The 23,023-nt window shown below is 38.2% G+C and overlaps 1 protein-coding gene across 1 annotated transcript in view; it reads right to left on the bottom strand.

Moving 5' to 3' along the window:
- Positions 1 to 13,090: 13,090 nt before the first annotated feature.
- nrtn (neurturin) overlaps positions 13,091 to 23,023 on the bottom strand; it is a 28,151-nt gene continuing 18,218 nt past the window's right edge. The window contains exons 2-3 of the mRNA XM_017714250.2: positions 21,359 to 21,656; positions 13,091 to 14,901 (exon numbers count right to left, since the gene is read on the bottom strand). Coding sequence (XP_017569739.1) covers positions 14,474 to 14,901; positions 21,359 to 21,629 — 699 coding nt within the window. The 5' untranslated portion in view covers positions 21,630 to 21,656 and the 3' untranslated portion in view covers positions 13,091 to 14,473. The remainder of the gene's footprint in view (positions 14,902 to 21,358; positions 21,657 to 23,023) is intronic.

The raw sequence follows: 23,023 nt of genomic DNA, 5'->3' as shown, positions 1-23,023 counted from the left end.
TAATGTGTTAAGAGTTTATTATCAAAGAACCGCTGCAAATAAAATGCAGTTACCAATAAAAACTATGAAATTATGAAATTGTTAGATGTGTCCAGAATAAAGGAACACTACAAGATTCTAAGGTGACTGAGAAAGAATTAAGCTATAATTCAGTTAGAGTCTAGATTCCATCCTATTTTAGAAGTGGAAATCAAAGCTGAAAGTATATGATTTTGCAAACAAATTGAAGTAAACACAAAAGTACAGTGTATTATGCACCATTTAACTCCCTATTCACAGAATTCTTAAGAACTTTTAAAAATACCTTTTGGCAAGTAGTTTGTAATATTTAAATCCACATTGTATAATCTATAGTTCAAAAATAATAACATGGCCAGTAATTCCAAACTTTTGAATGGTATTGTTTAAAAGCACTTTACAAAAACAGTAGCTAAAAAAATATGTACAAAAATGCCATAGACTCTCTATTTAATAGATACTCCTCGCAGTTCACCTAGTCAACCTATCCATTGTACTGAGAAGAGTAACAAGAGGACATACTGAAAAACCTCACTGTGTTCTTGTTTTAAACTGCACAACCAACATAACTACTTCCACGTTGAGCAAAACAGACGATGGCAGCCGGAGGTGCAAACAATCCAACTAGATTCTCAGCTCTGTGGACCTTCGTGAGCGTTGAAAAGCACTTTCATGTGTGTGGCACAGGCAGCAGTGTTATTTTAGCCCATCCAAGATCAACATGGAATTTCCAGTGAGAGACATTATGATCGTGCTTCAGTTGCAGATGGATTTTGACAATTCCAAGCAGTTCACGGGTACTTTAAAAAGTTAACGTGGCAGCTCTGTTCCAGCCAGAAAACAATCTAAGAAATGACTTACACTTGCCCTATAGCACCGTATAAGCAAGTACGATTTGTCTTTGTGGAACTGTCTCTCAGCTTGAATTCTCAACTACAATTTGAGCAGCTTTTAAAATGCTGGATCTGGTTGACTGAGACAGCAGTGCAGCTCTTGCTTCATCACCTTGTGCTGCTCCCGTTTGGAAGAGATGGAATAAAAGCATTTGTTTTAACATAAGCATCAAGGTTTCACTGACTGGGTATCATGTTGGCACTTCTCAGTCAATCGTCCATGCTTAAGAGCTTTGGCTGTGTGGTCTTTGAGGGCTTTTCTCCATGAACAGCCTCAGGAATCAAGTGCCTGTGCAGACTTTCAGTTGGATTTAGGCCTGTGCTTTGAAATAGTCGTTCTGAGAGCTCAGGCTGCTCTGCTGCTGATTTGCTTGAGTACTTTGAATCATTGATCCTGACTTTGCTTGAGTATTTTGAATCATTGATCATTGACTGAAGCCTCTCACTGACTCTTCTCTGTGGAATCCATGCAATTTCAAAAGTAAAATTAGGAGAAAAAGAACACCTGAAGTTAAAGTAAGCATGTTGTTGTATATCTAATGACTTATGTAAGCTTCAAAACATACCGCTCATGCCTCAGTTCACGCTGTTCAAATAATGCTGCAAAAACAGGCCGCTTTAAATTGTCTGCTTTCATGATGTCCCCAACAACTCATTTTACATATATCTGTCCAGTCAACCAGTTTAGTTCCAGGTTTAGTTAGGACATGATGTCCCAGATGTGCTCAATTGGATTCAGGTCTGGGGAACAGGCGGGCCAGTCCATAGCTTCAATGCTTTCATCTTGCAGGAACTGCTGACACACTCCAGCCACATGAGGTCTAGTATTGTCCTGCAATAGGAGGAACCAAGGGCCAACCGCACCAGCATATGGTCTCACAAGGGGTCTGAGGATCTCATCTCGGTACCTAATGGCAGTCAGGCTACCTCTGGCGAGCACATGGAGGGCTGTGCAGCCCTCCAAAGAAATGCCACCACACACCATTACTGACCCACAAACCGGTCATGCTGAAGGATGTTGCAGGCAGCAGATCGCTCTCCACGGCATCTCCAGACTCTCTCACGTCTGTCACGTGCTCAGTGTGAACCTGCTTTCATCTGTGAAGAGGACAGGGCGCCAGTGGTGAATTTGCCAATCCTGGTGTTCTCTGGCAAATGCCAAGCATCCTGCACGGTGTTGGGCTGTGAGCAGAACCCCCATCTGTGGACGTCGGGCCCTCATACCATCCTCATGGAGTCGGTTGCTAACCGTTTGTGCAGAAACATGCACATTTGCGGCCTGCTAGAGGTCATTTTGCAGGGCTCTGGCAGTGCTCCTCCTGTTCCTCCTTGCACAAAGGCAGAGGTAGCGGCCCTGCTGCTGGGTTGTTGCCCTCCTACGGCCTCCTCCACGTCTCCTGGTGTACAGGCCTGTCTCCTGGTAGCGCCTCCAGGCTCTGGACACTACGCTGACAGACACAGCAAACCTTCTTGCCACAGCTCGCATTGATGTGCCATCCTGGATGAGCTGCACTACCTGAGCGACTTGTGTGGGTTGTAGAGTCCGTCTCATGCTACCACGAGTGTGAAAGCACCACCAACATTCAAAAGTGATCAAAACATCAGCCAGAAAGCAGAAAGGTACTGAGAAGTGGTCTGTGGTCCCCACCTGCAGAACCACTCCTTTATTGAGTGTGTCTTGCTAATTGGCAATAATTTCCACCTGTTCTCTGTTCCATTTACACAACAGCATGTGAAATTGATTTGTCAATCAGTGTTGCTTCCTAAGTGGACAGTTTGATTTCACAGAAGTTTGATTTACTTTGAGTTATATTGTGTTGGTTAAGTGTTCCCTTTATTTTTTTGAGCAGTGTATACACACACACACACACACACACACACATACACACACATGCACACACACACTATATATATCGCTCCTGTCAAATGAAAACCTCGAATCTCCAAAATACTAACTTTACAGGAGAAGGACAAAAACCTACTTTACTTTTAATGTAAGTCAATGGAACCAGACATCTTTCACACACTGTAAAGAACAACAGGCATTCAACTTATGTCAAAAACTGAAAAAATTACAAAAATGGAGATACAAGGTTTTCCAACAGAAGTGTGCATATATATATGACATTCTGTTGCACCCAGTGTTCAGAGTCTTCCAGCCTTGAACATATTTTTATGCACATGGCATATTTCTTTTTTCAAAGCTTAGACTTTGTGGTCATCCAGTCAGATCACACATGCCAACTTCCTACAACAGTCTAAACTATCTTTTGGATAATAATTTACCAAAATGGGATGATGGGATTTTGTTGGCCTAGAGGATGCAGAGCAGCTCTTGCGCTGTCTTAACTGTTAAGAAGCTTTTATCTGACATGAACAGTGGTAAAAACCTGTAATTGTGATTTCATTGGAAATAACCACATGTGCAGGTTGTGCTGTTAACTGTAATTGGATGTGAATAGAGGAAAGAGAGCTGATATTCCAGCCCGAAGTGTTTACGCGACAGAGCTGAGTCGGAGGCAGTGTGCATTGGATGCACAGTTGCTCACATTTCACATACACTGTGCTGACGTGTCACATCTGATGTCAATCAGTGTTAGAAACAGGCTGTTTTTGTTAGTGCACCTTTAAGAGAGATATATGGAAATAATCTCTGCTCTGATTGGTGGCAATTCAAAAAGGCCAAAATGAATGAGGCAAAGAAATACTCTGGGATACTTCAGCCAGGGTGGCATGGTGGCGCGGTGGGTAGCACTGTCTGCTCACAGCAAGAAGGGCCTGGGTTTGATTCCCCAGCTGGACAACCAGGGTCATTTCTTTGTGGAGTTTGCATGTTCTCCCCATGTCTGCATGGGTTTCCTCTTTACAGTCTGATGACATGCAGTCATGCCAGTTAGACATGCTAAATTGCCCCTAGGTGTGAGTGAATGTGTATGTCTGTCTGCCCTACGATGGACTGGTGACCTGTCCAGGATGTATCCTGCCTTCTGCCCGATGACAGCTGGGATAGGCTCCAGCAATCCAGAAGGAGAAGTGTTTTAGAAGGTGTGTGTGAGACTTTAGCCATTTATTCCTGATGTCTGGATTGTTTTGAAGGCTATGCAGTAATAAATGTGACATCACAACCATGATGACAGGCTGTTTTGGCAACTTAGCTTTCCTATAGGGACTATATGGACTTTGGAGTGAATGGTACATTTTGAAACTAACAATGTTTACAAAGTACATCAACCTCTTCAAATCAAAGAGATTGAGGTTTCCATTAAATGGGTCCTTCATTAATTTGAGCTCTGATGTTTTAGGAACACTGCTGCACTATAAGAAAGCTGCCTTTGGGCTCCATATTCTTGGCACAAGATCTTGGTATTGACTTTGGTTTTAGCATTTATCTCTTTTGCTTAAGACCAGGAACATTTTGTACCAATTTGTTACCACACCACACGTCCACATTTTTGGCTAAAGTGCGCCTTTCCATTAAAAAAAAAAAAACAAAAATAGAAAGAAAAATATCAGTATTCCTCCTGTATTTTTGATTCGGTTGAGGTTGCTGTGGATATGTTTAGAGAACACATACCTGCTGTAAGCTGAGGCTGACTCAAAGCGAATAGTCCAACCGCAAATATGAAGCATTTTAGTGTGTGTGGTGCATCAGGTGGACATTTGGAAAATAGTTGAGCTCCCACCAAAGAGGCAAAGGTTAATAGAAGCCACTGATTAAAGCTGTAGGGTCATTGCTTCATTATAACCTTCATTGAATTAGAAAACCAGAGTTTATGGTACATATCATAACTATGCATTTCAGAGATTTCCAAACACGCCCGCACGGGCTATTCCCAGCACAATGAGGATGTCAGAAAACACACTCTTGTATTTTTGTTCTTTCCAAATGTTTATGAATTCTGATAGCTAAAATGAACCTTGTGTATGCGAAGATAACCATGACTTAAAAGGATAATAAATACATTTGCGAGTGGTGGCCACAGCCCAACCACACTTTGGGTTTCCACTCCACCTCTATGTAAGCAAATGTGGTGAGCAGCGAAAACAGTGTTGTGCATGAGTCACCTAAGTGTCCAAAGTGGTAACTCTAATTACCAACCTCCATCATTATGTTTGCAGTGTAACCATGGCAGTGGTTCAATTCCTGCAGCAGCCTTTTACATTTTGGAGCCGTTCAGACCAAACTGTGACTCATTAGAGAAAGTTATCGTGTTGGGTAACATATGGAATTTTGTGTGCTCGCCAGCTATATGCAATAAAATCTTTTAATCTGTTCATGGTCTGCCAGAATCGTGCATATGTAACTCACCATACGTGACAGAGAAAGTCCTTTGACATTGTGCTCTCATTGATGTTTTAAGAGCATGATCAGAGATTTGGCTCTAGTGTTGGAAGACTGTACTGATGGTTTCCCATGTCCCTCTGCAGTAAAGAGCAGGTGGGTAGAGTAGCTTTTATGCATAGTCAAGTAAAAGTATTGTTACTTTCCAGAAATAACAACTACTCAGCTATAATGAAGCAATTAGTCCAGGAACGCTGTGCTTTACAGTGATTACACCTCACTTTAGGGATGTTGTTGAGCACAATTTGATGGTCATAAAATGCAGTATTATAAAATATGTAGTAAGATAAAAGTTTTTTTTTCTTAAATAACTTTAAGTTTTTTTACTTAAATAACCATAACCATCAATTTTATACCAATTAAGTTTTAATTGTATTGGTATTGGTAACAATTAAGTTCAAGTACTGAAACAACTTAATTCATCAGTCAGGGAAGCAATTTTTGTTTGTGATGCTTTTGGTGTGAAACAAAATTCTAAAGCATTTGGTTTCTCTCTATGTATGTATGTATATATGTATGTATATATATATATATATATATATATATATATATATATATATATATATACCATATGGAGTATTAAGTACATACAAGTATGTTTTTCTGACAACAGCAAGATATATAATATATCTTGTTGTTGTCAGGAAAAAGCATACTTTACTTTCAATTGAAGTCAATGGAAGCAGACAAAGTAATTTTGGGCTGTTTCTTTTGGTCCATCTATCTTGAAATTTAGAGAGAAAATTGTAGAGGGTGAAAGGTTTTTCCAAATTACGTAAAAAGAACTGGTATCCTGTTAGAAATATGCAGTTTTAAATAGAACTGATTTAATGGAGTTACCACTCACTTCTGATAAAGAGCATCAGAACCAAGCTTACTTTGAATCCATTGTGGTTTACATTTATCCTCTTCAGTAAATCCATCACCCCTTTGAATTCCTATCAGCAGTGGCTTCTCAAAGCACTTACCCTTTAGACTGCATTCCTTAGCATCATACACGTGTTCTCCTCGGTGTATATACTTTTCAGTACAATTTTTCCACTTCAGCATTTTTATTCAAAAATTCACATATTCTTTTTGATTGTTTTTTTTGTGGTTATCATGGTTCATAGTTAGTTTTTCAGGGTTTTCATCTTTGTATGAGTCTTTAAACTGCGGATTAGCCAAACAGTTCTTGCACCCTTAATCCCATAAGTGATGCTTTCAACCACACCAAACACTTAAAGAGTATGTCTGAGGTGGTGCGATGATTACGAAACATGGAATGAATACGCATCCTGAATAGGTTGCTAGTAATTAGCAGGAGCAGCTGACCAGAGTTCAACATCCTGCTGTTCTTTTTCAGGAAATGAAGGTTGCAGACGTGTTTAGTCTTTCTAGGTTCACTGTTGCGTTGTGTTGTCTTGTTGAGAGTACAATACTCATACCTCGTAATGACTGAACACAGTGAAAATAAACCTGCAAGGATAGTGGGAGACAGTGATAAATGGTGTTTGTGTAGTGGAGATAGCATGATACATACACAAGTCGGAATGGTTTACTGGCTAAACCGACTTGTATCATTTCCCCGAAAGCAGAAGGTGAGGTGTGTGCAGCTGGCACTAAGAGTGAGTAAGATCATGTCTGGTGGCAAGTGATCGCTTGAATGAATCTCATTTCAAAGTCAAAGAGGCCTGCACAGGTCTGTTTTCCATGCCTTGTAGAGGATACCAAACCTGTTAGAAACTAATTTGGTGAGCGGATGTAACACAAATAATTGTAGCTTATTTACATACATTTGACAAATGTTTGAAGTCTTTGAACATTCTTCTACTCTAAAAAACTAGACTCCTGTCTACTCTAATGCCATAAGCAAAGAAGAACATCAATAACAGTGCTAGCATTTAACTCCAAGAGGGTTAAACCTACTATAGATAACTTTTTCCGCAGTAGCGTGTAGACTGTTGAATTAACCCTTTGGCACAATAGAATTTGAAGTAGACACAGGGTAAAAAGGAGAAAGGCTTATAAAGTGCAAAATACAAATGCATATGAAAAAACAAATCATTAAAAAGAATCTCATACTTAATGACCAAAGGGGTAAAGCAAGGTCATTTTTATTAGGGCTGACCAGAAATGAGGCATTGCACTGAAAATAATACAGTTTTTCAAAATAAAAAGTGAGGACTATTATATCTCTCAATAAAATATGCAGTAGTCCATATTAATAGCATGTAAAATGTATGCTCTAAGAACATTGATGTAAACATTCATGAACATGTTATGAAGTGTTTGTCAGATGTTATGAATGTAATATGTAGACTGGACACCTGAAAAGCAGAAATTGTCTCCTGAAAAGAATGGAAGCTGTAACTCATTAAAAACTTTGTACGTTTTAAAACTTTATATGATTATATGTAGTCGTTGAGGTTTCAGTGTACTTTCTGCTTTTTTTCCTGATGCTGAAAAATGAATAACTCAAGCATAATGACTGTTTTGAATGGAAATGCAATTAATGAAGGGTGGTCTCTGACTTCTTTTTACAGTACTGCATATGTTTGCAGTGTAATACAACATGCAAAAATAGCACCATTTCTACAAAGCACATAAATAGTATTTTAATTCTCAATTCCTTACTTTCATTCATTCTTTCTGGCAACTCAATGTGCAATAGAATTTGAAATTAGTAGTAACAGACAATTAAAATAAGTTTAAATGGCATTATATCATAAAATACTGATCTATCGTATGCGAGTGAGTTCTAGCAGGTTGGTTTTTAGGCTTTTTTTAGCCGTCTGTGCTGCTGACAGCTCGGATCGAGCCGGCCACGCTCCACGAGGAGCAGTAACAGAGCATTACTCTCCACATGTTTATGCATCACGCCATGGAGGGAGCCTGTCTCCTGGAACTGGGCCACATGAAGAAAGAGAACACTAAATGCTCCCACCCTGCAGGCTCAGCCTGCCAGCCACCAGATACCTCTGCACGAGCGCCTCTCAAAAACCACTGACTGATGCGGCCACATGCAGAATTGTATATTGGTTCTGAGGAGGTTGAGTGAATCAGTTTATTCTAAGTAAGTTAATTTTCCTTTGAAAATGTGCAGGTGTTTAGTGTTGAGCATGTGTGTGGTGCTGTTGGACTAAGCAGCACTGTGTGAGACTCTTTGTTCCAGTATATTGCCATAATAGTACAATATCCAAAGCATAAACTGAAAACGTTACATAACATTACATTAAGATATGTTTCAAAATGAGTAGCATAATCAGTTTTACCCATTATGGCAGCATGATTATCGTTACTGTAGGGGCAAAACCTTTTTTGTACTTAACAAATACACCAAGAAAACATATATAATATTGCTTAGAATCAAATCTTATCATACATTTAAAGGGTCCATATCTTATATTTTCTTTTCTTTTGTTTCCCCTTGTAGTGCACCTGTAAAATTTGTGACGTTTGCTGTGGCTTTACGTACCAAAAACAGTCATAAATAATTTTTAACAGCCATTTTCCAACCTTTCCTTTATCTTAAAGTAATAAACAGGTGTGCCTTTAGTAGTGATGTATCTAAATGATCTTTGTTCCGATTGGCTGCCTTGAACTGCAAAAAGCAGTCTGAACCACTCCTTATAACCTCAGTATAAATGGGCGGAGCCAAACTGCTGTAGTTTATAGTATAAATATATGTAAATGTGTTGTTTTCATGACATCACAAAAACATTGAATTGAAAGCTTAGTTTCCGTGTATGGACTGTATGTACTCGGGAGTAAATAGTGCATTTTGAAAAATCAACAATAGTTACTTTGATGAAAATGAAATGAATGAAAAAGTCAGTTTCTATGCTATGGGTCCTTTAAATTTAACAGCATTTTTCCCTTCTTGCCATTTTGGATATGCAAGGTTTACTTCTCACACCAATGTTGCACATAATGCTTCAGAAAAAAAACCAACCATTTGTTTTAAAGCTTGTACAGTTTATTAAACAGTCATAATAATATAATGAATATAATACATGGTATTCTTTTTTGGCACCAATACATTCAATAAATAAATGCTCCTGTTTTGTCAGTGATGCTATCTAAATAAATAAACCATAACTTACTCTTTAATAAATATAGATAATCCTTTATACAGATGCATTGCATCAACTTTTGCAGTTGGTCAACAGGGTCCAACAATGCCAGAAAATAATGGCTGTATTTGAAAGGGTTAAAGGGGCGGAGGGGAGGCTTTGGTATATATGTATATATTTATATATTCAAAAAATAAAGTATTAGCGTATGTAGAGTTCCAGTCAGTCCTGGAAGTTAACAGGTATAGCTTATTGATTTTAGGATTTTGCCGTGCCATTTCTGTATTTTAGCATGCTAATCTGGTTCTGCTTTTATCACTGCATGCACAAACAGCATATATGACGTCCTTTTTTAACACACAGCCCTTTTTCAGTTCATTTTTAGTATAATCTGTTACTACCATGTTATATCCTGAAAGATCCAGTCCTGGTCTTGTGTGCTTGGCCTTCGCTCCGTGCTCTTTAATCACTCTCTTACTCTAATTAATTGATTGGGCTTAACTTAAGAAGTCACTCAACCGTTCCTTGATTAGAGTTCTGAAAAAATTCCTCTGCTGTAAATCTGTTTCTGGGCCATCGCGTGCCAGTGAGCCAATAAGACAGCAAATTCTTGTTAATGTACAGAATTAAATTGTTTATTCTCTTTTATTTATTAGATTAATTTTGCATTTCATTAAATTTTTTCAGCAGCTCATTTTACACATGTACCTGTATAAGATCCCTTTTGTCACAGTTTGATTCCTAATCGTTGCTTTCGTGCCTTTGAACTCCTTCCAGCTTAAAGGGGAACTGCACAGATTTTTCTAAATTTCTGTCTAATTAAAGGGGCGTCTTTGGACTTTTTCAAGATCTCTGCATTTCAGTCACTGAGATGTAATTAACATTGATCATTCAGAGATGTTTGATATGAAATGCTACATTGTAGAAAATCTTTGTGACTGGGATCTCTTTAAAGTGGTGGTGATAGGAACCAAGGGATTACAATGTCTATAACTCAAATATAGCTATATTTTTGCTGTCTGAAACAACCAATAAACCTACACGGGATGTGAGTTTTATGTGTTCAAACTGTTCGTATGTGTAATAATAATAATTGTGTGTGCAATAACTCAGAGGAACAATAATGTAAATCAATTGAACTGCTTGATATTTATAAATTTGATAAGTTTGATATTTACTATCACAGTCACCGCCACTTTACTATATTCATAAGTACTTAAATCTTGTGTACATATTGCAAATTTCTCTTTATCTTTGTTTTAAATTATTAAAGTGTTTATTCTTTTATATAAATGGTTGCAACTGTAACAGCTGCAATTTCCCTCTGGGATCAATAAAGGATTCTGATTCTGATTGTTGTGTGATGTAAATGGTAAAATACTGATAAATATGAAAAAAAAAGTTTTCTTTGGGGACTGTTTTGTTGTCTAGGATCTATTATATAACAATGTTTCTGGCACCAGTCAGTGCATTCATAACCATTTGATGTAATAACTTTCTGTGAGGGTTACTTTTGTGAAGTAACTTTCTTTGAGAGGCATTAAATGTTTTGGATGTCTGGTTCCTTTCACCACCAATGTGATCAACTCTGACACTGTACGTTTCTGAAGAACGGAGCATTTGACATCAAACCATGCTAAATTACTTTATTTATATTTTATTATATATTATAACAAAGAAATTATCTATATTATTTAATTATACAGAAATTTTGGGGTAAAAGTGTTGCATTCCTTCTTAACCTGTTGACAGCCAAACTTCCAAAGTCATTGAGAATGGTTTTATGTGAAATGCTACATTGTAGAGAAATTTACCAATTCAATGTACAGTGGAGCCAGGGGTCATGATGTCACAAATATAGCCATTCTATTTACTATCCCAACTCACCACTTGTCCTACATATGTCTTCTGAGTTTTATACATAATGGTAATGATCTGAAAAAGTAAGTATTGGGTACAGTTTTGTCTGACAACGTGCTGCATGCACCTCTCTGCCATGAAAAGCTGTTTAAAATATATTTTAGGCCAAATCCATAAAATTATGCAGAAATCTTGAAAAATTACATTAATTTGTTTAATACATATAGGATATAGCACCCTAGAGAATTGCTTTTACAAATTGATTTAATTTTGGACTGTAAGTGCGTTTCAGACCCAGAGACGAGCACTGGTTACAGACTCTACATGTAGGCTGGAGCTTTAACTGATTTTCAGGAGGCTTAAAATCATACAAAGCATCTTATTAAGTTCCACAGAAGACTGTAACTGAAGGCATTTACTTCCCTTAAATACAGAGCACATTTCTGTTCGTATAAGAGGACCTGCTGTTCGGTCCACTTCAGCATTCAATGTTTTTGGCCAAGTCTGTTAGAAAAGCGTTAAGTGGATTAGAGTAGTCTGTTATAGGATTTACACAAATGGAATGGATTTGTCGAGGCTAACTCAGGCACAATCCTCCGGTGACATTCCTTGCACCTGCTCCTCCACTGATTTCACAGTCAAATACAACAACAAAGTTATAATGCAGTTGAATTCTCTGTGACTGAATCGTATTCTTGGATTATTGCTCGCAGCAGTATTGCTTTATGCCTTCTTTTATCAATGCATATCAATGGAAAAGACTAGACATCCTTATTGATGAGCTAGAGGTGATTATTATGCGAGTTAGCATTTTTAGTGTCAGGTTGTGAAAGCCACAGTCCATCCTCTCCCGCAGTCTTTTCATTTCAGCAGAGCTGGTCTGTATTTCTAGACCCCTGTCAGTCAGTTATCTCCTGTGAGGGCCGTTTTGGTCAATGCACAAAAGCAGCTCGATGTCCTTTTGATGAGAAAAGGAGATGTCTTTTGTATTCTGCTTTCTATTAGGGCTGGAAAAAGCATGGCTCATAGTTCCCTCAGAAGAGCAGTTTAGCTGTGGTGAGGCCGAGCACAGCTGTACGATTCTTTTAAAGCGCATATATGTTAAACTGACTTTGCTCAGATGTGACAGCATGGTGTCAGAGTTTGTAGAGAATGCATAGCATACCTGAAGAGACATGCAAGGACACAGATTCTTACATTAAACTAGACATGGTAAGTTTATCTCCAGCAGAAGAAGCCATCAGTCTATTGTAACAGACCAGTATTGCCATATTGGCCTTGTTTGTAGGCGTGGAGTGGTTCAGATGATCACTATTTGGTTGTAGTGATCACTCTTTGGTTGATTGGATTGGCTTCCCCCATCTCCTAAAAGGTAGCCAGGCCTTTACGACGAGGTAATGTGTTTGGCTATGTGTTCTCTCACCCATTGATGAAAAGCATTACATTTTGTCTATGAATTTGGTCACTTTGAATGGGAGCTTTGCATGCCAAATGACTCTCTCTCTAAAAGCTGTGTTGTGCAAGTGAAGTGGTCTTTTAAATGTGATCTGCAATCATACGGAAAAGTTTGAACAACCCTGGTCTAAATACATGTTTTGTTGATTTTCTAAGTGAAAAAAAAGTTAAGCCAACTTAAATATGCCATTTTTTGCACAGGCCATGTTATGTTTTTATTTTTTTAATTGCTATTGTTGGACCAAAACATCTTATCTCCAAAATGGCAACTTTAAATGTAAGTCAGTGGAACCAGAATTTTTTCCAAGTAATTTCTTTTAGTCCATTCACACGGTCAAGTCATTTACACACAATATAAAGGAAAGTAGGTATTTTCAAATTGTCAAAAACTGAAAAACGACAAAAATGGAGATACGAAGTTTTCGTCCAACAACAGTGATATATTGAATTTCACCATGGGTCCCCAAACTTTTGCACACAACTGTATTTGAAATTTTATGTATTGTTACTAAAGGTAATTCTTAGGCTGTATTTACATTATGGTAGACAGTCAACAGAAAGTCAGGTGTTTCATTGTTGTCCATGGATCAGCAATAGAAAATTATGCCACTGCCAGCAGCAAAAGCAGAGCAAAATTTTACCTGCTTCTGATACCAACTGCAACAGATGAAGACAATTGGGATTTGCTCTGCATTTTTGAGATGCTCTTATCCAGAGTGACTGACAATTTTTAACCATGTTTCAGAGGTAGCTGAATGTAGCATTAGGAGTCTAGCCCAAGGAAACTCTTTGGTGTAGCATGGTGTGCTTGCCCACACAGGGCATTGAACCCTGTGGAGGGCAGTGATTTTACCCACTATGGCATACCAATGTGCTAACATAATTTTGATTTTTTTGGGAGACATGGACACAACGTTGTTGTCCATGTGCACCATCTATTACACAGCAAAATATAGAGTTCAGAACATCCTCACACTTTTTTCCACCTAAAACAATTAACATTGCTCAAGCTCTTTTCTGACCATCATTCATTTTCTCTGGAAATGCTGATACCGTGGCAATGTTTCCATGGCTGCATGCGCTATGAACGTGTAAACACGGCATAAGAACTGCAGCTATTCTATATCCATATCTTCAGTAGGTCTAACTATATATATCTACTCTTTTTGCTCCTTCTCTAGATCTGCAATCAGGGCTGTTCATCCTGAGGTGCTGATGTGTCTGGGTGCTGCTGTTTTTACTGTCTCAGTGTTGTTAAGGTTAGCATGTGGTTACGGGAATGTGGTGTAAAGCCTGCACTTATGGGTATCCTTTACACAAACAACCAATTTGTGGGAGAATGCATATCCATACTTGTAGAGAGAGTGAGTTTTTAGGCTGATCATAGCTCTCATGCATGACTGATTTAGGGATGTACTGCAGCCACGAAACTAACGTTCACTAAATATTTCAAGCTAGTCCAAAAGGCTCGATCAACAGCAGCTTCTGACAAAAGCTCTGCAGTATTCCATACGGGAGTATCTCTTTTTCCATATGTTTTCCATTTGTGATGTTATCTTAGTTGTGGTGTGCCGTGATTAGCTGAGTGACGAATTTGATGGTTCACGAAAAGCCCATTATTTATGCAGTGTAATGACTGATTCCATTTTAGAACAGTGTCCAGGAAAGGCAATGAAACATAACAGAAACTTTACCCTCTATAGCCCTACTTATTCTATACCAGGTATGGCCTACATCTTCTTCTACCTACTTCTGTTTTACAGCTCATCAATCACATCAAACAACATGGAATTGTCCCCTCCACAACATGGAGTGTCACTTCCCCGCCTTTGTAGCATCTTCTATAAGGATCATACACAGCCGCACTTACGTGCAGAAACCTCATGGATGGTGTGGTATCGGCTCTGGTTGTCTAGGAAGGAGATGTTCTTGTCATAGGCGGTTGGCCGGCAGCAGGGTCTGTGCTTGGCCTTCTTGAGGTCCTCCTTGATTAGTTTGCTGTTGCGCTTCAAGATTGCCAGCGTCATGTCATAGTTGCGGCGGCTGGCTTCGCACCTTCCACTGCAGTAGCGGAAAAGAACGGTCTCGTCGCTGATGTAGCCTAGGCCCAGCTGGCTGACTGTTACCTCTTCTTCCTGTAGCGAGCACACTTTGCTGCCATTCTTGGCCCGTTTAGTCCTTTTGCCCTGCTTGGCGTCCCTCTGTGCTTTGCGCTCCACCAGTGCAGCGATGATCTGCTTCAGCTCACCCTCTGTGAAGCTCTGGAACATGTTTATGACTGGACACAGCAAACAAAGACAAATTGTTAATTTTATAAGCAAATGGAAGGGTAGCTAATGGTGCTTTTAAATAATCCTTGTAAACTCATAAACTCATGAGTTCCAAAGTTTACCACAAGTTCAGCCATTTCAAATTCATGACAAAGTCATAAACGTAACAAGTCGTGAGAGGCTCTGGGCTACAGTGATTTTACCATGGATAAGGGTTGTTGTTAGACACAATATGCCGTTTTTAAAACTTGTGACAATAATACAGAATTTAGTTTATGTGTGTTGGTATATGTGTATAAGTTGTCCATTTCACAAGCAAGTGGAAGGTTAGCTAAAATCTTTGTAAACTCATAAACTTATTAATTTGAAAGTTCAGGACTTTACAGCGGAATGGCTGTCAAAGTCATAAACTTAACAAGCCATGAGAGGCCCTGTTCTACAGTGATTTTACCATGGATAAGGGTTGTTGTTAGACACAATGTGAAGTTTTTAAAACTTGCAACAATAATACAGAATTTAGTTCATGTGGGAGGATATATGTGTATGCATTGAATATATTACAATGGTGTCAAATGTGGCTCAGGCAATCAGATTTTAGAACCTGGAACCATATTATAGAAACATACCTGAATTTAGGGTAGTATCTATGACAGAATCTTAATCTCAGATAGGGAAAGAAGTATTACAGAGTGAGTAATAGCATGTTTTAAGTTTTTCTAGGCAGACTTTTAAGTTTCCTTTTGTGTATGCTATTAACCCTAACCCTATTATATCTGCTATTTGTGTGTGATGTTCCTAAATACAGGGGGATACCTGGACAACTGAAGCTTAAGTAAGCATCCACTTTTTAAATAAATGATGCTCTAACCAAACAACCAAACAGCCTATGGCACTAAAGATGGCACGTGGAGCAGGCAGGATCGGTGTGGCTCACCCTATACATTTCATTTTGAAGAACAAGAGACCCTCACAGGAAAACAGACCATTTCACTCTTCTCAATCAGTCACTGAGTGTTAAATAAAAAGGACAAAAAAGAAAAAGCTGATTATAGGTCATTATAAAAACAAATTTTTCCGGTTCTAAAATCTGATTGGCTGAGCCATGTTCAAAGTTGTTGTAAAATACTCAGCGTACACACAACTATGACCACTTCACAACAAATTCTGAAATATATCATGAAAAAACCTTGCTGTGAATGTAATAATCTTTGACATGCTGTACTGATAATGTAAGCACCTGTTATTATTTAAACTGAGGGACAACATATTTTCTTAACTAGCACTGGTTAGTTAGCTAGCTAAAAGATAGCAAACATGCTAAACATGCTTTTATATTACTGTAAAATGGTGATGGTTGTATTATCTCCACAGACCCTGTGTCGTCTCCAGCCTTTTTATTTTATTATTCTGTTTTAAAACATTAGGTTACGGGAAAAGTACAAATATGTAGTTTTCATTGGGGGAAAAAAAACGTGTAATGAACACAGTGGGACCTTCAAACCACTGTTGTGCCTTTGAGGGTACATTTACACAGTTTTTACCCTGATCAATGAAAAATGTACCTGCATAAAACATGAAAAGTGCAATATGGCATTTCTATGTATATTTTTCATGTTAACATGTTAAACTAGTCTTTCATCAATAAAAAGAAATTGTACACTATAGTTTACAGAAAGATTTGTTCCCTGTACTGTCAAAATGAAATCTTATTTTCACTTTGACTGGCGGTCTCACAACTTTATATATGCATTGTTCATGTGATAAATTGACTATTTGCCCACCTTGACCACCTGAACACAAATTTATCATAGTTACACTTTGGTGTCAATTTTGTAAGTTTTTAGCTGACGAGGGCTGTTTGACTATACGTCAAATGAATCTGCAGACAGAATAAATCACAGGTCCTTCAGCAGTGTGTTTTAGTGTTTGTCTTAACATGCCCTTTACATGCATAATAACACTGACCTAATGCTAACCTAGACCAAGAAAAGCTTCTGACCTGATATTAAGCATTGTTTGGTTGTTCCTTATCCTCTGTAAGATCATCCAGTAATAGCATGGGCTAAAGACGGATACTTCTGTTCATCCTGGCATTGCAGAGCATTTGTAAAGATAGGTGCTGGTATGGCGTTTGTGCTATATATAACAGCGGTGGAGATTGGCACTATCAGCAAACTGATACAGGTCTTTACAGTGGATCAGAGGGAGGAATGTGAGAGAAGCAACATTAATGGGCCCATATTCCATTATTTTATTTGATGTTATTTTTTGTCCACCGAGGTCCACTTTTTTGTGTTTGTATGGTTTTATGCACCAAAAAACAGTCATAGTTGTTTATAGGTGCTTTTTCACAACCTCTCTTTATCTCTTATCTGTTGTTTAAGACTGTTATATAAATTAAATGTAAATCTCCTCAGATTTGCTGCTCTATGCCTTATTCAGAAAACAGCATGGTCTGAAACACTCCTCATAACTTCAGTGTGAGTGGGTGGGGCTAAATGGCCACAGGCTGAATAGGCACAAACGTTTTTCTCGTGATATGGGCCCCTTAAGCTTTGTCAGACGTTGAAAGTATGTTGTCACTGTCATAACAAAATATCTCTGAAATGCTGACTATGGAAGATGGAAAAATGATTTTATGTTGTGTATGTGTTGATAAGACTTCACAGTCGTTTTGGGGCATTTGGGGCATAGTCTATTTTATATTGTTCATAAAATGTAAAGAATGGCTGGTGTTTTCAAACAGTGTCAACAAAATTTAAAAAGGAACAACTTATGAGGTTTTGCTTTAACAGTGACACTTGGCCTACTACATGACTTTGACTCTACATTGACATGCTATTAACATGCCATAGCAGATGTTGTATGCTGTCATGTAAGCTTATGTCCAGTGAGGTAAGAGTGGCGTGTTACTATTACCATTCGGATGTCAAAATGTGCTTTAACATGGTACATTTAAGCAGTAGAACTCTTGAGGTCCTGTATAATCACAAATAACATCAAGGCTCTGATAAGGTGGATCATTCCAGCTGTGGCGTTATTGGTGATAACACACAACCTTGAGTGTCCTACTGCTTTTATTCAAAATAAAATAAAGAAGAAAAGCAAAGAAGCCCTGGATATTATGTCAAGTTTGCTATAACATCTGCAGTTCCTTCTGCAAAAAAGGGCATCCTTTTTGTTACAGACAGCATGGTAAAGACATTCACTGGATATTTCACTTTCTCTCCTTGATTTCTCATGATATAACATTAAAAAAAACAATACCACATTTTCTCACTCCTGAAACACAGAACAATTAAGATCATATATATTTCAAAATGTTAAATCTTGCTGAACATGTTTTGGAAAGGGAGGTTACCAACATTTAGTCATTAAGCAGTACATACAATATTTCACATGTGTTTAGCTAAAATAAAGCAATATTACATCATCATCATCAAAAATCAGAACAGGACCTAATGTCATTCCAACATCCACCACCATATATATTATGTTTGTGTGTCTAAAATGTTGTCACGACACAAATCATAACGCAATGTAAGCATTTTATATATGTATATACACACATATGCTTGGTTTGCTTGCATGAACACACATATGATACACCATCGCCTCTTTGTTCTGAGTAGAACAAAGAACATTACAAGTAAAACATTTTATGTGATTGTAGTTTGCTATTTTCTCAGAAGTAAAAAAATCATGTTGGAAATTTTACTGTGTTTACTATAAAAATGTTGCAATCTCAGGGTCAGGTCAGCTTTCCCAATACTCCAAGGAATGCCAATCAGTCTGTAAAGCATTTCGTCTTGTTGGTTGGAGTGTGCTCTGTTTGTCTCTGGCTTATTATAAATCTGGCTAATAATTTTTATGTGTGCAATAACTCAATAGCAATATTGTATAAAGCAATAATTTGAATTGCTTTATACAAGGTTTCATATTTATTATCACAGTCACTGCCACTTTACTGTATTCATAAGAATTAAAATCTTTTGTACATATTATAAATTTCTCTTTTTGTTTTCCATTATTAAAGTGTTTATTCTTTTACATAAATGGTTGCAACTGTAATAACTGCAATTTCCCTCTGGGATCAATAAAGTATTCTGATTCTACACACACACACATTTTCTAAGCTGCTACTTCCTCAGGGTCGCAGGGGGGTGCTGGAGCCTGGAGACAGACATACACAATCACAGCTAGGGACAATGTAACATGTCCAATTGGCCTGTGGGAGGAAACCCATGCAGGCACAGGGAGAACATGCAAACTCCACACAGAGAGGACCTTGGTTGCCTGGCCGGGGAATCAAACCCAGGCCCTCTTCCTGTGAGGCAACAGCGCTACCCACCGCGCCACCCGTATTCTGATTCTGTTTCTCATAATTCCAGTTTGTTTAGTTGCTCTCCTGTTACAGTATAAATGTATGATTAGCTGCATATCAGTCATTACTTAGCAACCAGTGGTCAAAAAATGTATTATCACAAACACCAGCATAGCTGGAAACTGATGGTGCCATCAGACATAAAACGTTATGGTATCTGTCATAACAATTACTGATAATGGTAACATGACCCTGTTATTTTACTGAACATAATCTGTCATGACTACTCATAACATCCTATGATCAGCTACACCATGTTTATGGCATGATTATGTCAGTGTTATGTAGCAGAGTTCAAGTAAAGTGTAATCGTATTTTCAACCGAACAAATGAAGACAGATCTTTACATAACACATTGTTTTTCAACGTGAATCTAATATCACAGCCTTTAGTGTTTGTGTTGTGCTGAGTGCCAGAGTCCATGGACAGGTGGCCAAAGAGCACACTGAGCCACTGCTGACCCACTTAGCCCAAGTAATTCTCTGATCCCTCCTCTACCTCAGGGGACACTGTTTTCAATTGGATTGTCATAAATTCGTCTCAGCTGCGTGAGTGTGTGGGCTCCTGAGTCTGTGTGCGCACTCATTTCCATATCACCTCATTACTGGAAGTCAGCAGGAGATGCATTAGCATGATTTGTTCAGTCGCTGAAACTATTCATATGGAAAATCAGTTTACATCTCATATTCATTGACTTGCAAATTCTGCTTACAGAAGAAGAAACATAACTGTAATTATACAATGCGTCCTGTACAATTATACAATGCATTCTTCGAACCACTTGCATTATTGTATTGACTGGATCCAATATGGAAAACGCTACTGAAGGAAGAGGAAACAATGCCTATGTATGCTAATATGGTGCTTAAAGGGGAATTCCACCAATTTGTAAACAAACTGTATGTGCGTAATGAAATGGTTAAAATGTAAGCAAAGTCATTCAGAGTGGTTTAATCTGAAAGGCTCTTCCAAAGAAACCTGCAGTGGTGATGATAGGAATCAGACATCTGAAGAGTTTAATGGCTCTACTTGTTCCCTCACAGGAAGTTATTACATAATTTGGTTATGAATATCCTACCTCTCTCACCCCTGGTTCCTAGCTCCACCACTGGAAAGAAATAAGAGTAGGTTTCTCTACAATAAATAATATCACATCATACCACTCTGAATGACTTTGTTTACATCTCATTTATCCCCTTTAAGCATTTTAACCCTCTAAACACATAGATACAGTACAATAAATGCATAGGGCAAAATATATGTACAAGGGCATTAGCACAGCAAAATGTGCCTGGATGTGACCGCATTGTGCACTTACAGTGTGCCCAAATTTAACATTTGATTTACTGAAACTGCAGTTATTCATGCAAACTGTGAATAGCTCTGCCCCCCTGCCTACTAACTGCTCGCTCATGAGGCAAGCAGCGCTGTAATGATGTTCAAGCCTGGACAACTGCTAGTGTGCAGAGTTTCTCTCTGTCAACTGTCAACAGTTTGTATATTTTGTGGCCTTGCGAGTTTAAACAGTGTTTTTCTGATAGTAAATGTTCTTTCAGACTCTGTTCAGCACATCTCCACTCACTTTTAGTGCTGTTTTCCCACAGTTTGGGTGGCCATCCATCAAATGCATGAGGAAGATAATGCATTTTGCATTTCAAAACCATGCACAGTGGATTCTGCACCAGTTTCAGAAGAATCTAATTTGCACCTAAACCTGTCACGAAACCGACATCGGGCCTGTAGTGTTGCTGTCTTAACGAAACCTCGTATCTCTTCTATGATAACTTTAAATGACAAAATAGTAATTTAAGAGAAAGAAAACATTCTTAACTTTGATGTATGTTAATGCAAGCAGTTTCTTCTTCAAGTAATTTTGGACCATTTAGGTTGGTATATTCCTCGCAAAATGGGCGGCTGGTGTTTTTAAATGGTGTAAAAACATCAAAAAACGGAATATAGGTTATAAGGTTTAGGATAGAATAGAATAGATAGATAGAGAGACAGACAGACAGACAAAAACTTATATAAATATAGAATAGTACATTATTCAAGCTGAGGCATTGACAGAAAAGACGACTTACATTCAGAAATGACCGAGTTGGCACCATTCGCTGATCTGACCCTCCGAAACTTCCTACCAGTCCAAGAAGAGGAGCTGTTTGAGGACATAGAAGATGCAGGTGATGCTGTTGATGGTAGCGGTGGTGGTGATGATGATGATGAAGAAAATGATGAACGCTCGAAGTGAAGAGGAACAGGTGCTTTCAGGGGAAGCAGGATTCTAGAGAGGAAGACGGACAGTGCAGCACCACAGAGCGTCAAGGCGATGGCGGCACACTTCCATAACTTCATCTTAAAATGAGTAAGAGCATTGGCACTCTGCAAGAGAGAATAAAGGGTTCATAATGTAATGTTGCACAATAAGCTCTCTGTACCCTGGAATATCCACATATATACACCACCTGTATCTCTGATTTGGTCATTCTTTCAGGCTGCATCAAACTGGCTTTGAATAGCCATGAAAATAGACTTGTGAGGGCAGTAGGTCACAGATTATTCATGCACATGTTCGTCATACTGGTAAATTACCATCTGATATCAATTACTGTCCATGATCTAAACCCATTGTTGACGGACAGGCAATTTACTTTGATTTTCCCTTTAGTTTGTGTTTCTGGCAGATGAAGGATTGACCTGTCCAGGCTCCGCCCACTGAAGTGTTCTTATGTAGCTACTGTTGCGAGGTTGGGCAAGCTTTACGTAATGTTGGCCAAAGTCCTATTGAATCTAATGCTACATTTTAATGCAGTAACTTAAATTTTTGTCAAAATATCTACAGTCATATTCATTTAAAATAATTTTTTTTTTTGCATGTGAAGCCCATCATTTTATTACAGATTGGGGTAACATTTTATTTGGAGTGGTCCTTTGTAGATGATTAATAAACTCTTAACAAATTATCAATAACACATCAGTAACATGATACAGTGAAGAAGCAGTAGTGCAGCATCTGAATACACTGAAGTAAATATCTTGTAGATGTTCTGTTGATATATTACTTACATTAAGTAGATGTATTGTTAATATGTTACTTCCATTACACAAAACCTATCCTTACACAACCTTACCCAAAGCCTAACCCTCACCCTGGCCCTAATCCTAACCCTAAACTTACCCGCATCTTAAAACTTAATCCTAACCATTTTTGACAAGTAATTTAGTTAATGTTAGTATTGTGGTTGTTGTCGTTTAATCTTGTCTAGTTTAGATTAGCTACACTCTACGCTTTCAAACTGTAGGCCACAGCCCCACAGTGGACCACAGTGGGTCTGCTAGGGGCCTGTGGATGTTTTTTAAGTGAGTACAGTATATATATATATATATATATATATATATATATATATATATATATATATATATATATAGACTTTTAACTAAATGAAGTGTAAAATAAGACAGTTATTAATGTTACAATACTACCTATAATGTCAGCATGGAATGGATGAAATTCATCCATCATGGATAAATAGTTAATAACAGAGCTTTCTAACAGAAAGCTCCTGAGACTGGGCTGTCAACATATCTTATGAAGGTAAAACAGCATAAACTAAAGCAAAGCAAATACAAGAGTGTGTACCTAACACTTGGCTGCATGTGCATGGGAACTGACCCAGTAGGGGTAAAAATAAGAAATGGGATTAGACCTAAACATGCTTCCAAACCTGTCAGACTGGACCAAACATCCA

Source organism: Pygocentrus nattereri, chromosome 15, assembly GCF_015220715.1.
Source record: "Pygocentrus nattereri isolate fPygNat1 chromosome 15, fPygNat1.pri, whole genome shotgun sequence".
Classification (NCBI taxonomy): Eukaryota; Metazoa; Chordata; class Actinopteri; order Characiformes; family Serrasalmidae; genus Pygocentrus; species Pygocentrus nattereri.
Note: the sequence above shows the minus strand (reverse complement) of the source record. Positions and strands in the feature narration are given on the sequence as shown.